At 41.4% G+C, this 17,498-nt stretch overlaps 1 protein-coding gene across 1 annotated transcript in view; it reads right to left on the bottom strand.

Moving 5' to 3' along the window:
- ATRN (attractin) overlaps positions 1–17,498 on the bottom strand; it is a gene marked incomplete at its 5' end in the record, with an annotated part of 270,653 nt that overhangs the window by 7,133 nt on the left and 246,022 nt on the right. The window contains one exon of the mRNA XM_089653376.1: positions 17,128–17,235. Coding sequence (XP_089509502.1) covers positions 17,128–17,235 — 108 coding nt within the window. The remainder of the gene's footprint in view (positions 1–17,127; positions 17,236–17,498) is intronic.

The following is a 17,498-nucleotide window of genomic DNA, read 5'->3' on the forward strand; positions in this document are numbered from 1 at the left end:
ACAAAGCATTAAAAGGGTAAGATAGCTATTATCCATAGGTATGCATGCTATCACACTGACGTCCAGGTCCCCAATTACCTCCGTTATAAATGGCTTGCTCTTTGCCTTGGTGTAGAGTTGGTTACCCTCCGCAGCGAAGGCCGGCCTCCACCCGGCACCAATTATTAGTGAATAAACTGCAGCATTGTTGTGTGGGCAGCAACCAACAGCCACCATTAAACTATTTAAAGACTTAATGGAAAAGCAAATGTCAGGCCAATAAATCAGACCCGCGGTATTTATGTATTCTATTACACCGGTATAATTCTATTAATGAATTAACATCCAGCGCCATGCAAATTAGTGTTTTATGACCCCGCGGAAAGATAAAAGTGGGGCCGCGATTGTTCCAGGAGGCATTTTTCATTTTATTTTCAATAACAGCAGATCACGTTGTAGATAATTTGTCTCCCGTTTTTACAACGCTGCTGCATGTGCCTACCGCAGCTCTATATCCCCAATACTTTATGGGGCCTTCAATCTTACCCATCGTATGGATTTACAGCTATGGGACGCCTTTCTGGACACTTAAGATGCAGATGTTCGCTTATTTGTCATTGGCTATTAAAGAAACAGCAAACCTCAAATAAAAGCTGGATTATATGCGAAGGCTATGAATCACAAAAAAAACTGTTACTTGCAAACATTTCTGGAGTTTAGTCGAAATAAAGCTTATATGGTGGAAGTGAAATGGGTTGTAAAAAGGCAGCCATGAAGGATAAATATATATTCGAGCTGCTACTGCAGGCTTGTGATTAGATTGTCCCCACAACACTAACTTACTGCCTGAACTGAACTTATCTTGTACCAATGGTATCAGCTCGACTGACAGTATTGTGGCGAAAATTCCGTAAATCAAACATTAGGAACTCCAGTGTCAACCCATTTATGCCAAAATTCCTGCTTTCACCCAAAAGAGGCCATTCTGTGTAACGTCGGGTTCACACCAGGTGCTTTGGGAATACACTAGACACCCTTAGTGCGGTTCAATGCAAGACGTTGCGTTCACACCAGGTGCTTTGGGAATACGCGACACCCTTACTCAGTGCGATTCAATGCAAGACGTCGGGTTCACACCAGGTGCTTTGGGAATACGTGACACCCTTACTCAGTACGGTTCAATACAAGACATCGGGTTCACACCAGGTGCTTTGGGAATACGTGACACCCTTACTCAGAGCGGTTCAATGCAAGACATCGGGTTCACACCGGGTGCTTTGGGAATACGCTAGACACCCTTACTCAGTGCGGTTCAATGCAAGACGTCGGGTTCACACCAGGTGCTTTGGGAATACGCTAGACACCCTTACTCAGTGCGGGTCAATGCAAGACATCGGGTTCACACCAGGTGCTTGGGAATACGCTTGACACCCTTACTCAGTGTGTTTCAATACAAGATGTCGGGTTTATACCAGGTGCTTTGGGAATACGCTAGACACCCTATCACACCATACTCACAAACACAGCATAAATGTCCAGCTTAGTAGAACGGTGGAGATGGACACCATCAGCATCAGCTCTGGGGAAAGGGACTTGTCCCCGAAACGCGTCAGCTAGCCGACTACACTGACAGTTTGTGAGTATTTTGTCATCCATTTTTATACTAAAATAAACCTTGGATAATGCACTAGGGGTGTGCGCCTCCTGTTTCCTTTTTTTTCAGTTGTTGATTTCCCTATCTGAGGAGGGCAGCATCTCCGAAAGGCTATCCATAGACGAATCTGGTCCTGGTTCTCTTGGCTTACCCGTGGCATTTGATCCCTGGAGCGCTGGAGAGTTTATTCTGTTCACTGTGCATAGTAATTGGTAAGATTGTCTGAAATCATCGTTACATGCGTTGCATAACAGTCTAACCAAGGTTACCAGTTCACCTTAAAGGCATAGTCCGCCAACTGAAAAAATGAAAGCCCATTTTTGGGATAGTACTAGCTGGCCTCCTACCTCCTCAACTTATTAAGTTAAAAAAAAAAAAAAAGCCTGTCTAAATCCCCTTTTTACTTAAAGGCGTGGTCAACTGAGCCTTCTCTTTTCCTTAGTGTACTTCCTAAGGGTTCTTCTTCGTCCATGACACTAACTGCATAATGTGGACATTTTCGATTGGCAGTCTAGTATCGGAGTTCTCTCAGGATTCAGGAATAATGTTGGCACAAAGCAGACTGTAGAGGAACCAGCTGGAGTGCAACTTTCCACATCGTTTAATTACCAGCCCCCCGCACCCACAAATGGGGGTGACAAGGGACCTGGATGAAATATTTTGGTGAGTATATCCTGTTTATAAAAAAAAAAAAAAACCCTCAAAAGCCCCTACATTGTGGTTTAAAGAGGAGAGATAGTTTGTCCAGAATTGGGCTTTAATTTTATATATATATATATATATATATATATATATATATATATATATATATAAAAATGTATATATACATTTTTTTTTTGCACTGGTGTCTGCAAACCACTGCAACCGCACTCACTGTATCACTGGTGCAATGCACAGCCTCCTACAGACTCCTCCCTAGCCTCAGGTACAGGTAGGGACCTTCGGTTATGGGGCTGAAGGAAGTTATCAATGGACTACGACTGTGCACTTGTTTACCCTCAATTGAGATCTACAAGGCTCTCTGCTTTGGTGTCAGATGGGACTTTTAGTCTTCCATTCACAAATCCCTGTGAACTAATCTGTGAATGGATGATGTGGCTGTGGGGAGAGGGGTAGTATATCTTCTCTAGATATAGATTAGTTTTAAATTGATAGCAGGTTACTGAACAATGTGTGTGTTTAGGTGCATTTGAGCCAAGGTATCCATACCTTTTTCTGGATTGTATGGGTATTTAGGCCAACAGCTATTCATTTTTATTGATCTTGGTTCAACTGAATCCATTTTTAATTTTTGCAAAGTTCAAAGTTTGTTTTTTCTAGGAGCTGCCTGTCATCTGACTGGTGACCATGAACAAAAAAAGAACTTTGTTAATCCATTTTATGGAGGATACCACATATTGACTTTTTAAGCATCACCTTGATTGGATCTTTTCTTAGGTTATTTATTTCAGGTACTTATATAGCGCTGTCAATTTACGCAGCGCTTTACATATATATTGTACATTCACATCAGTCCCCAACCCTCAAGGGGTGTACAATCTAAGGTCCCTAACTCACATTCATACATACACATACTAGGGACAATTTAGACAGGAGCCAATTCACCTACCAGCATGTCTTTGGAGTGTAGGAGGAAACCGGAGTACCCGGAGAAAACCCACGCAGGCACAGAGAGAACATGCAAACTCCAGGTAGGTGGTGCCGTGGTTGGGATTCGAACCAACGACCCTAGTACTGCCAAGCGAAAGTGCTAACCATTAGCCACTGTGCCGCCCAACAAGGTTATTGTTAAGAACTGAACTAGTTGTATTACAGGTTCTGATCCAGAAGGTGTAAAGTACTAATTTCCCTGGATGAAAACGGACAATCAGGTGTTTACACTTTGCAAAAATAAAGATCAGCAGCAGCCTATGAACTCTTAGTGACACTGGTTTTCTCATAAAAAAATTTTTTATAAAGTTTTTGTTCAGGTACACTTTAAAAAGAATACAAGAAAAGAAGCAAAAATAATAAATACATTGAAGAAAAAACACAACAAATCACTTGAACATCCAGCTGCAGATGTTGGGAGTGGAATATATTGTATAAATAAATTGATTTATGTTAGGAGAGTGAATCCGCCTGCAAAAGCTCTGATGATGGGACAGAATTCTGTATTTGATTATCAGCCAATCAAGCAGGGTGACTCTGTGGGACCGCAGTATCAGGAGAGTGCAAGCTATTTTTTAGTTCCTTAATAACAAGCCAGCGATGAAGAAAAAAAAAAAGACAATTTAAAGATGGAAAACATTAATTTTGTTTTTTTTTTTATAAACCCAAGTTTGCAATTTTGAAAAGTGAATGTGAAATACTGCCTAGTTGCATTGTGGGTGATGTTTAATATGCAGTTTTTCATCTGACTTAGTGACAAATTGATAGAACGCCACCATAAAGCACTGCTCTAAATGAACATGGCCACCCAACCAATACTCGTCTTAGTACAGAAAGGTGTCAATGTGCTTCCCTTTGCCCACCAAATTGGCACTTTTTTTAAATGAAAGTGGAAGGAAGAATCACTTTATTGGGCAAACCAACCAAATAAAAAAATTATATAAACAGCGCAAATCAAAGGACCTTCTCACCAAATAAATAGCATCAATAACCAAAACAATATAGAAATCAATAAAAAATATAATTTGTAAAGTGTCCAAGAAAATATATACAGTGTGTACAAAAAAGTAAAAATAAATTAAGTATAAATAAAAAATAAAAAGTCCTTCTTCCCAAAATATATAATCATTTTCTCCCAAAGAAATGTGCTTCCATCCACCAGTGCAGAATCAACATCAATCGCACTCGCCAGATATTGGTGAGTATTGTGCCTTTTAGGGATCCTAAACCCCCTTTATGTTCTCCAAAGCTCCTTATCCGCCTTGAATTCAAAATTATTTTGATTATATAATTTGGGAAGAAGGACTTTTTATTTTTATTTATACTTCATTTATTTTTACTTTTTTGTGCACAATTTATATATTTTCTTGGACACTTTACAAATTATATATATTTTTTATTGATTTTTATATTGTTTTGGTTATTGATGCTATTTATTTGGTGAGGAGGTCTTTTGATTTGCGCCGTTTATATATTATTTTTATTAATTGGTGTATTGCACCGGTGCGCAGCAGCATACTTTTACCTTTATCACCTATTGTAAGGTTTTCTTGTGCGCTGGGGTTTGTGATATATTTAAACCAACCAAATGACCATTTCTCCATTTTTTTTTTGTACCGAATATGGTGTGTCTAATGGGAAATGGACCCAAAGCTCCAGTTTTGCAATGTCACCATGTCTAGCTGTCACAGAATTTTCCACAAACAAAATATATTTTGGTATTTTAACCCCTTGAGACCAGCGCCTTTCAGCCCTTTGAGGGCTTTGGGAAGCCGGGAGGCAGGGTGGGGTTTAGGGTTATGTGACCTCCCTGATTGGCTGTCAAGGCAGTCACATGATCGTAATGCTCCCAACCACAAGTAGCGATTGGGACCTTTCTGTGAGGTGCAGTAATAGTGCCAGGAGCGAGCAGGGCACTCACACATCATGTTTACATTGGGTACGCAAATATGCAGCCCTTGGGTGTCAAGGCCCAGGCGTGGAGAGGCCAAATATTTGCATGTGCTCGGAATCAACAGGTTAAGTGGAAGCTAACCAAACTTACCGACAGAGTGTGTGCGCTCATATGGTTAGGTCAGGGACACTTCGAGAATATGTTACCTTAACATTTCAAATTCCTGAGGCTGCTGTACCATGTACTTGTATGAAAAAGTCTCCTGTTCTCTTTGTATAAAATTCCTGGTGTTCCAGCCAGCCTCTCTGCTTTCCTATTTCATACTGACCACACTAGGCATGAGAGCACAACGTGGTCAATCCTCTAGCTATGTTGGGAACTCAGGCTGCTTTCCTCCGATGATCAGACAAGTCCTAACACCCCCCACCCTTCCCCCTGCACAGCCATTCACTGGGAAGACCAGCGTTGTGGTTTCTCCTACCTGAGCTCTCCAAGTTCCTTTATGCAGCTGAGAACAGAAGTAAAAAAAAAAAAAAAGCGGGGGGGGGGGGGGGTATTTGTAATGTTTTATATCTATACACAAATGTTTTGTCTTTTAGTTCTATTTTAAACTGAATGGATTGTTTTATGAGGTTAGGGTTTACATATACTTTAATTGTAAATGCCTTAAAGGAGAAATAGGGCCAAAGCCCTTGTTTGCTCCGCACTCCTGTGACCTGTATTCAGCCAGCAGCGGGCTAAAGTCCTCTGTCAGTTGATGTCACTCAGCCAGTCCAGGCTCAGGAAAGATCTGGATCATATGGTCAGGATCCACCCAGCAGCCTGGACCAGCACCTGGCTCACCTGGTGATCTGCCGAGAGCCTGAGCCAGCCTCTCCCGCCTGCTCCACAGCCCAGAGCTCCAGTGAGCAATGAGGGGGTGGACTGACAACTCATGGGGCCCCCGGGCAATAGGGGATCATTTGGCCACTGTGTCCTCGCCCAAACCCAAAAAAGCCTATGAAAAAGCCAATGAAAGGTAACAGGGGCATCTCATGGGTCCCCCTACTGACCCCGGGCCCTCGGGCAGAGCCAGAGTTTCCAAATGGTCAGTCCGGCGCTGGCGCAGACTGACAGTCATGGCTCTCTGTTCAGAATGGAGAGGGAGAACAGAGATCAGCAGTGTTTGATCGCTCAGTTCCAACTGCAGAGTCAGCAGGGGATCGATGCTGCATCCACCCAAGTGAATAGCAATGTTTGTTTGTTTTTTTTTTTGTCTTTCTGTATTTCTCTTAAGAGCAGGAAAGTACTGAATAGTTCAGTGTAGTCTGTCAAGTGCTATGTAAAATCTCTATATAAAAGCTATATACTTGAAATGAAATCTATGGGATTCCTTATTCTACCTAGCCCTACAGGACAAAACAGACTGAATGGGTTGTAAACAAAAACGATTGGGGAACTCAGATAAGACATACATTCTTATCTGGTCAGAGGAGCTTCCAATCGGCGCAGTGCTACTTCTAACCACAAGAGGGGGATGATTTTAGAATGATAAAGGATGATAGAGATTTATCTTGCTTACAGACTGTACAAATTATTTCTTAATTCTGCGCTGGATGTCCAGGCATTTGCCTACATAAATATTCCCTCCGAGTCCCTATCTCTCTCCTGCCACTGTCTACATGCAGATTGTAATTATCTTCCGCTCCCTTGTATCCTCCTATGAATAAACTATATTAAAATCCATAACAAGAAAGCAGATGGAATATAATGCACGTGTCATTGAAAATCACAATGCTGCACACTTCTTTTTTTTTTACAATTGAGGAGGGGATATTGAAGTCATCACTAGCATAGCCACAGTTACCAGCCCGATAAGGAATGGAATTAATTTGCCAGCTTGCAATTTGGATTGGAACTCCCAAGATAACCTTCACAGAATTTAACCCATTGGAGATAATTACTGGAGATTACATAGCCGCACATTCCGAGAAAACTTTAATTAAAGAAAAAAAAATCTGCCTTAATCAATATTGAAACAATGCTCCGTCTCCTAGGAGTAACATCTTACTCAATGGTGTTCAGGTCTGAAACAGACTCTACGTCACGTATGACTAGAATAATCAAGCTGCTCACAGAAGAAAAATAACATTCCTAAAGAATGGCCTGACAGCTACAGTATATATCAAGCAATACCAAAGAGTAGCTAGTGCTTGATGAACACATTCCTCGCATTGTCTGTGAAGCAGTGTATACTGGAGCTGCCAAAACTGCAAAGATACTGACTGTTCATGTAAAGTGATATTAACCCCTTCACACCTAAGGGCAAAAATTTTTTAAAGCCTAAGTAAAATTTTACGACATTGACATGTGTTAGTAAAACAAAATATTTTGTGCATCCAGGTGGATTATACCTTGTTTTATTCAGGACAAATTGGGCTTTCATTTCATTTTTTTCAATTATAATTGAAAGGAATTATAATATAAAAGGAAAATTGGCCCTAAATAGTATAAACGTTTTTTTTTTTGTTTAAATTTAGCTGTGCTTCTTACCGCTATAACCTACCACCAAAGAACAACCTAAAATACATTTTCCAGCTCCTGACGATCACAGCGATACCATATATGTGTATGCTAGTTGTTTGTACCTGTAGTACAGCCCAGAAACAATAGTGCCCATTTTGTTTTGTTTTTTTTTTACCTAAAACACACCGACACTAATTTTAAAAAAAATACTGACCTTTGACCCTGACCTTGACCCAAACACAAACCCCGGCACTGAACTAGATCAAACCTTGATCTAGGTATTTTTTATTTAGTTTTTCTTAATATTTATGTTTTTTTTCCCTCTATGGGGCAGGCTTTACATGGACATCTCATTGTGATAGCCAATCAGATGCTAGCTATCACAGAGATCATGTGACCCAGAATCAGGAGTCCCGGGTCCAGATCGTAAGAATGGGACCCAGGGTTCTCAGTGACACCCCGGTCTTTGTGCTAGGAGCCCGCTATGCAGCATGCTTCCAGCACAAAGACAGGTATGCACAGAAAAAAAAAAGCCCACTTCTGTGAGGCGGCATATTTGTGTTTTTCGTCAGTGCCAAGGGGTTAAAGTATAATTATTTTTTTCTTAACCACTTGCCTATCGGGCACTTTCACCCCCTTCCTGTCAAGGCCAATTTTCAGCGCTGTTGCACTTTGAATGACAATTGTGCGGTCATGCAACACTGTACCCATATGAAATTTTTATCATTTTTTTGAGACAGATACAGCTTTATTGAAATTTATAGCTTTTTTTTTTTTAGGTGGTATTTATTCACTGCTGGGATTTTTATTTTTTTTGCTATGTAAATGAAAACGGCCAAAAAGTTTGAAAAAAGTTTTTTTATAAAATTTTGCAAATAAACAATATTTCATCATAAAAGTTTTTTTCCTTAGTTTCTGTTATAAAATTTTGTAAAGGAGTAATTTTTATCCTTTACTGATGTGCGCTAATGAGGCTCCAGTGATGTGCACTGATAGGCGGCACTGATGAGGAAGCATTGGTAGGTGGCACTGATGGGCATTGACAGGCATCACTGGTGGGCATTCACAGACATCACTGATGGGCACTGAAAGGCAGTACTTATATATGGCACTGATAGGCAGCACTGACTGGAACTGTTAGGTGGCACTAATTGGCAGCACTCATAGGTGGCACTAACACAGATAGGTGGCACTGATAGGCAGCTCAGATGGGCACTGATATGTGGCATTGATGAACAATGACAGCTGGCATTGATGGAGCTACACTGATCATCAGTGTCCTGGTCATCAGTGCCCTAATGATCAGTGTAGATGTCCCCTCTGAGGAATGCCGATTACCGGCTCTCCTCATGAGCTGTCAGTGTGATAACCGGCATTTCCTTATTTATCGGCTCTTTCCGCTGATCGGTGATCCGCTGTGTCCCATATGCAGTTAGAGTGAGAGGACGTCATATAACGTCCTCCCAGAACGAGAGACCCGCCTTGCGCCTGTCATTTCCTTACATGGCGGGCGGGAGGCAGTTAAAATAAATCACATAGTATACTTACCTGCTCTGTGCAATGATATTGCACAGAGCAGACCTTTACTTCCTCTCTGGCAGTCCCCCACCGGTGCTGTCTGCTCCTGCTTCCTCCAGGTGCCTCCCTAGTAAGCCATGTGTTTTAGGAGCACGCGAGGCATGCTTGCTGCCAAGCCAGGCTGTGTGTGCCCATAGACCTGTGCACAAATGTGTCAATAGCATTTAGGTGGCATTTATTCAGCATTTTTAAAGCCTCATAACCGCCCTCCAATGTCTGCCATGAATGTTACAATGGGCACCAAAGAGTAACATTGTGTTGTGTCACAGATGAAGCAGCATGTTGCTTTCATGAGGCATCGATGCTTGTCAGCCACCTCCTATGATTTCAATTGTAATGCTCTGTAACCGCACCTATAGCATTTATGACGTGTTAGTGAAGCATTTTTTACATGCACAGGGAAATTGTTGCCCTTTATCAGCTGACAGGGCAGAGCAGCTCCAGGCTCGGGAAGCATCCCAATAATATTGTTGCGATCCAATCCTGCTGCCTGACTGACAGCTGGCTGCACCTTTCAGCGCCTCCCACCCCCTCCCCAGCCTGGAGCTCTAGGGAACGCTGGAGGAGCAGAGTGGAGAGCAGTGACCGACAATCACCACTCTCGGCAGACCAATAACTGAGCAATCAGTGATCATGCAATCACTCTTTATGATCTTAGAACTAATGTGCGACAGATGCTGCAGCATGGAGATGACTGTGTAGGTTTATGTTTTTTCAATCCCATACTTCCCCTTTAAGGATGATAAAAAAAAAAAAAAAAAAAAAGGATGGGTAGGTGCAAGATCAGGTATGAGGTGGGGCAGTGCCATGAAAGTGCGCAGTATTGCAGTTTTTGAAAAATGTTTCCTGATTCTTTGCATTATACAGATACACAGTTTAAACTTTACCAATCATTGGCAGGTAATTCAAATACATACATAGATATGTATACATATACACACACTATACATACACACACTATACACTATACACATATACACACACACACTATACACACACACACACACACACTATACACATATACACACACTCACTATACACTATACAGACACTATACACACACACACACACACTATACACATATACACACACTCACTATACACTATACAGACACTATACACACACACACACACACTATACACATATACACACACTCACTATACACTATACAGACACTATACACACACACACACACACACACACACACACTATACACACACACTATACACACACACTATACACATATACACACACACACACTATACACACACACACACTATACACACACACACACACTATACACACACACACACACTATACACACACACACTATACACACACACACTATACACACACTATACACATATACACACACACACACTATACACACACACACACTATACACATATACACACACTCACTATACACTATACAGACACTATACACACACACACACTATACACACACACACTATACACACACACACACACACACTATACACACACACACTATACACACACACACTATACACACACACACTATACACACACTATACACATATACACACACACACACTATACACACACACACACACACACACTATACACACACACACTATACACACACACACACACACACACACTATACACACACACACTATACACACACACACTATACACACACACTATACACATACACACTATACACACACTCACACTATACACACACACTATACACATACACACACTATACACACACTATACACACACTATACACATACACACACTATACACATACACACACTATACACATACACACACTATACACATACACACACTATACACATACACACACTATACACATACACACACTATACACACACACACTCACACTATACACACACTATACACATACACACTATACACACACACACTATACAGTCACACACTATACACATACAATATACACACACACACTATACAGACACTATACAGACACTATACACACACACTAATCACACACACACATACACACTATACAGACACTATACACACACTACACACATACACTCACACACACTATACAAACACACACACACCCTTAGCTGTTGGGTTGAAGTTAAACCAAACAATATAGCTGAGACAGACAGCAATGGCTTGGCTACAACACGACAGAGGAGTGAAAAAGCAATTGTGAAATGGAGAATTAAAAGGAAAAAAACAGCTGGCGTGATGAAATCTAGAAAATAGCCCGTGTCAGCAATGTTCCTGATCTGTAGCATTAGCCTGATAAAAGATACAAATGCACAGCTAAAAAAAAAAAAGAGAATTGAAAAACGCAGGAAGAAAGATTTTTGACAAGTGAGAAAATATGAAAGTGAATGCGAGGCCACCCACTGTGCGGAATCACAGAACAAGACAAACGATTTTGCTGGGATTAGAGGGAGGAAGCAGAGTGCGGGTCTGACATCGGGGCACACAGCGCTCTTCACATTGTTTATTGCTTTTTGTGGTTCAGACAGGTATGTGCAGATCATGGGAATGCATAGAAGAGTAGAAAGCCCCCATTACTCAAGATCACCATCACACTCACTGCCTACAATCTTGCCTGCAAATAGCTCATTGTAATAATGAAATGTATCTGGACTCTTTCATAAAGTGCTTTGTTAGGATACATGAATGATTAGCTTCAAGAAAACCAGTCACACAAAGCAATTAGGAAACAGGAACCCTTCAACATGTGCCTCCCCATAGTCTAGATCCCTGGTGATCACATGCGCCCCTTGGAGACCTTGCAAAACCTAATCTGTGTTTACTTATTGTCTGGTTATAGTAGTGATTTCTAGCAGCCTCATATGATGTCTCCATTCTATGACTTTCCTGAAGCAAGACCCTAGTTTCCAATTCCTATGGCATGTTCAGTCTCTGACCATCTCTTGTATGATGTCCACGGTCTCTGACCATCTCTTGTATGATGTCCACGGTCTCTGACCATCTCTTGTATGATGTCCACGGTCTCTGACCATCTCTTGTATGATGTCCACGGTCTCTGACCATCTCTTGTATGATGTCCACGGTCTCTGACCATCTCTTGTATGATGTCCACAGTCTCTGACCATCTCTTGTATGATGTCCACGGTCTCTGACCATCTCTTGTATGATGTCCACGGTCTCTGACCATCTCTTGTATGATGTCCACGGTCTCTGACCATCTCTTGTATGATGCCCACGGTTTCTGACCATCTCTTGTATGATGTCCATGGTCTCTGACCATCTCTTTTATCATGTCAGCAATCTCTGACCATCTCTTGTACCCTGCCCATGGTACTATCTTGTTGTGTGTTTGCTGTCTCTGATAATGTCTATTTACTTAATTTTATGTGCGGCCCTTTGGGGATGTTGGGGGCTGTACATGAGGGCCCCCTGATCAAGAAAGTTGACCACCACTGGTTTAGATCGTCTGCAACCAAGAATTTGTATTACAACATATGTCCTTGGCAGTCAAACAAAGACCAAATTGAACTACTTTGGACATCATGTTGGAGAGGTATTGAGTCTTCATTTCCTTTCACTAGCAATTTTGGTGACTAAATAGGAGTGGTGAAGAATGGGACCTCCCAGGTTGGTCAACCTACACTATATCTTCTGCTTCATCACATACTTAGAACATGTAAGTAAGATGGAAATTTAGACTTTTTAGACTTCATTTGCTGCATATTTGTTCCAAGTCAGTTACCTTTTAGGTAAAAGAGCAAGGGTCAGTATTATAGCCTCAGAGATTGCACCAGGCAGGTTGACTTTAAAGAAATATTCCTGTCTTATGGAAAAACAATATCTGTCCGGGGTGATCCAGAAAGCGTACCAGGGCAGGTTCAGTGCATCATTGGAGCTAGCTGCCTACAAAGTCCTAACAACACCTTTTATAGAAGTCTCCCGCCGCTTAGATTTTTTTTTTTCATCAATGAAAAGCTCTCTTTTAGCTACGCATAGATAATTTCTTAAAATATGGACCCCATGGTTCCAACATGCCCACCCCTCCATGTTGACCACCAGTTACACATCATTAAAAGTACAGAGATCCTGAGGTTCGGGTGCTCTTAATGTTCTTCCCTGCTTCTCTTTGCTCTCTCCTTTATTTCTGGGTTCTTCTGCAGGGACGATCTGGGAATCGAGATCTGTTCCTATGTATTTTTCTGTTTTGATTTTTGCACAATGAAGTATTCACAGTGACATCTCATCCATCTACGCCTGTTTTGGTGATACATATGGTTTATCTCTTGTTATTTATACTGTTCCTATGTTAATACGTTATCGATGTACCTTTGATATGACAAATGTTTTGTTACTTGTTACAGTCTGTGTATGTGATGTATTATCGCTCGACTCACAAGTCACAGTTTGTGCTTTTATCACATGATAGCAGTAACAAATATATATCTTTCAAGAAATTTTTATTGAAATAAATTTTGTAAGAAAAAAAATACAAAAAACAAAGCCCTACACTAAACACTCTACTAGCCAGTAAAACATAATCCTAATGAATGTGAATGTTCTCATTAATCCAGGTCATGATATAGCTAGTAGCAGTAAGTCACATCTAACTAAACTTGTTCTCTTAAAGTTCCCTGAACCTGAGACATCTCTCTCTCTGTCCAGCGCTATGCCCATCTGCCATTGGCTCCTGCTGCTGTCTATAACATCCTGTGAGGAGGGGTCAGGGGGCACGGCTGAGCTCAGCTTTGCATCTAAGAACGCACACAGCCCAGCTCGGGAGCCTCCTCAGCACACAGCTTGCAGAGGGGGCACTTAGAGAAGAGAAGAGGAGAACACTGGGGGAAGCAGGAGAGGAGGTAAGAGACCATTTACCAGTGCACAGAGCAAATATAACATTTTATTATCCTAGGAAAAAAAAAAAAGCTCTTCAAATCCTTTTAACCACTTGCCCTCTATAGGATTTACCCCCCTTCCTGACCAGGCCATTTTTTGCGTTACGGAGCTGCGTTATTTTAACAATTGCACGGTCATGCAATGCTGCACCCAAATGAAATTTACGTCCTTTTTTCCCCACAAATAGAGCTATCTTTCGGTGGTATTTGATCACCTGTGTGGTTTTTATTTTTTTTGCGCTATAAACAAAAAAAGACAAAACATTTTTGAGAGAAAAAAAAAATATTTTGGACTATTTACTATTCATGTCCAATAATAAAAAAAAAATCAAATTTAGTCATAAATTTAGGGCAAAATGTATTCTGCTCCATGTCTTTGCTAAAAAAAAAAAAAAAAATTCCAATACGTGTAAATTAATTGATTTACATGAAAGTTGTAGTATTTACAAATGGCGGCATATATACTGGAATTTTTTTTTTTCACTAGTAATGGCGGTGATCAGCGACTTATAGCGGGACTGCGGCGGGCATTCTGACACGAGGGGGAACTGGCTTGGTGTCACTTAAATCCCCATTGTTACCAATACAGTGATCAGTGCTAATTAAAAGCACTGACACTGCAATAATGGCACTGGGCAGAAAGGGGTTAACATCTGTGGTGATCAAAGGGTTAACTGTGTGCTGTGTGTGTTTTACTATGGGGCTGTGGCTGTGCTTTACACTGTAAGCATACTGCTTTGCTTGGCTCTGCTATACAGAACCATACAAAGCAGTGTGCTGAAGCTGACAGGGGAGAGAACTGTATTGTTTACATACAGTTCTCTCCCCTGTCAGTATTTCTCAGCGATCACCGGGTGCCAGTGAGTAATCACCGACCGGGACCCAGTAATTGACAGCCGAGTGTGCGCCCCCTACCTGAAAATGCAAAATGACATATATATACATGTGATTTTGCGCACCCCTGCTGCCCTGTAGCAGTATTTCTGCTATAGGGCGGCGGTAAAGTGGTTAATGTTGAAGGTGTTTTGTAGATCCTCCATGCCACTTGTGTGATGAGTGTCAGGAACATGCTCCAGCATTTATAGGCACACAAGTAGCACAGACACCTTATGCCAATCATCAGTAGTAGATGGTGGTTGTCCAAGAACAAGATGGGTGGTTTCACAACCTTCACGTCCCTGATCCTGTTCTTGACCAAGCAACATCTACACATTGGTCATGTTGACGGTTTTTGGATGGTGATTGGACTAAGGTTTCTGTGCCACCAATGTGGATATAAATGCTGGGGTATCCTCCTGGTATTCAGGAGGTATGAAACATTTTCAACATTACAGAACAAGTTTAGTTAGATGTGACTACCTACTACTAGCTATAACATTTAAAAAACCTCTGTCACTTTACACTGAATCGCAAAGTAGAAGTCTTTTGAAAGCCCAATCACTGACCCTATATATATATTCACAATTCCTGCATGCCTACCCCCCCTCCTCCCCCAACTTACACTGGGGTTTGATGCCAGAAGTCAAACCCTGTGTAAGCATTGTGTTACAAAGCATCACAACTTATACCATGTTGGTTATATCCCTCCATCTTGTGACAGTGTTTCATTCTGGGGGGAAGTGACATGTAATATACATGATGCTTCCGGATTTGGAGAAACAAGGGCTTCAACTGAGTGGAGGGGGAGCGCAAGGAAGGGGAGTATCAGAGGGTTGGAGGGTGGGTTTTCAGGACACATTTTATTTACTAAAGTTGGAATGCGTAAAATCAGGCTCACTTCTGCATAGAAACCAATCAGGTTCTAACCTCAGCGTGTTCAGTTAAGCTTTGGCAATAAAACCTACAATTTTGAGGACAAGCTTTCGGGGTATGTCCCCTTTAGTGCAAATAATACAAAAAGTATCACGGACAGTACTCAATTGTTTCTGGCACAAATGCACCAATACGGCTACAATCACCTCAAGCAATAAAACCTGGAAGCTGATTGGTGTTTATACAGAAGTGAGCCTGATATTGCACGCTCCATCTAGTAAATAAAGCCCAATGTTACTTTGCTCTGCATGGGCAAGTGACAGATTCTCTTTACATAAAACAAAGACCTAAGTTGCAAACATGAAAGCGTTGCACTCCTTATCTCACTAGAATCTTCTCTAGTCTATGGCCAACCGATCTGTAATGTTCTAGCGAGGAAGGGGATGTGTCCCTTCCAGCCAATCAGCTCTCACAGCTCTCCTCACTGATGTAACATCAGCTCTGCGACCCCTGCTATTTAGTGCTGACAGATTCTTTGTAAATGTGGCACTTTGAATGGCTGTAGAGGAGAGAGGGCTGCAGATAAACAGATACAACGTATGCAGGATGATTTGTTTGATCTCTGTATCACCTGAGGCCAGTCTCTTCCCTTGGTATATGTAAGGGTTTACAACCACTTTAACGCGTGAGTTCACCTTTTCCAAAAAAAAAAAAAATGAAAATGTGAACAACCTACACCCCACCCGAACAGTCACCACTGTACTTACGTCCATTAATTCCATGGGTGACGAGCTGTCAGGGCTCAAGCAGTTGGTGCTGCGGTCTGGGGATTTAAAATCCCTACTTTTTTCTCCCTTCTTTCTGAAGAGCTTCCAGGACAGAGTAAAGAAATTCTGATTGGTCAGCGCCAGCAAGGAGCTTTTCTTTGATCTGTTCCAGAAGAGGGTGAAGATCTGTTCCAAAGGGGGTTTAAGGGTGTTTACCCTTTCATTAGCTGCTTTTAAGTTATTAAAATGAAAGCTTCTGGGACATGCCTTAGGTTCCTGGAAGAACACAATTCTTAATGAAAAAGAAGGGTCCAATATGCTGACCCACTTGTCACATGACTCGGAACACCCGCCCTAATACACAAATGCTGGGTGCAAGCAGCAGCTGTACCTGACAGACATAAATTGCAAATCACCAAGTTCAAGATGGTATGATTTTCATGAAAAAACGTAAAAGGCTCACCTTTACACTCCCACCGATCAAATCAGGCGGCTCCTCATCTGTTTCCAAGGCGACGTTGACGGAGGCAAAAGGTCGGCTCGCCATCTGCTGCATCTCCCGGATAAGTTGCTGATAAATATACAAAATAGGGGAAGAAATCACTATACAATGCTAAAATAGAGAGATAAACTTTCATATATCAACAACAGCCATAGGAGAAAAGTCTAAAGTGCATCTAACATTGTTCTACCAAAATATGCAGCAAAGAAAACAAAACAAAACAAAACAAAACAAAAAATACAAAGCAAAAAACAAAACAACAAAAAATACAAAACAAAAAAAAACAAAAACAAAAAAATTAGCTACCTTCAGCTGACCATTTTTGAGCTTGC

The sequence above is a fragment of the Staurois parvus genome, unplaced genomic scaffold, assembly GCF_062004578.1.
Source record: "Staurois parvus isolate SC_StPar_1 unplaced genomic scaffold, SC_StPar_1.0 ptg000708l, whole genome shotgun sequence".
In the NCBI taxonomy this organism is placed as follows: domain Eukaryota; kingdom Metazoa; phylum Chordata; class Amphibia; order Anura; family Ranidae; genus Staurois; species Staurois parvus.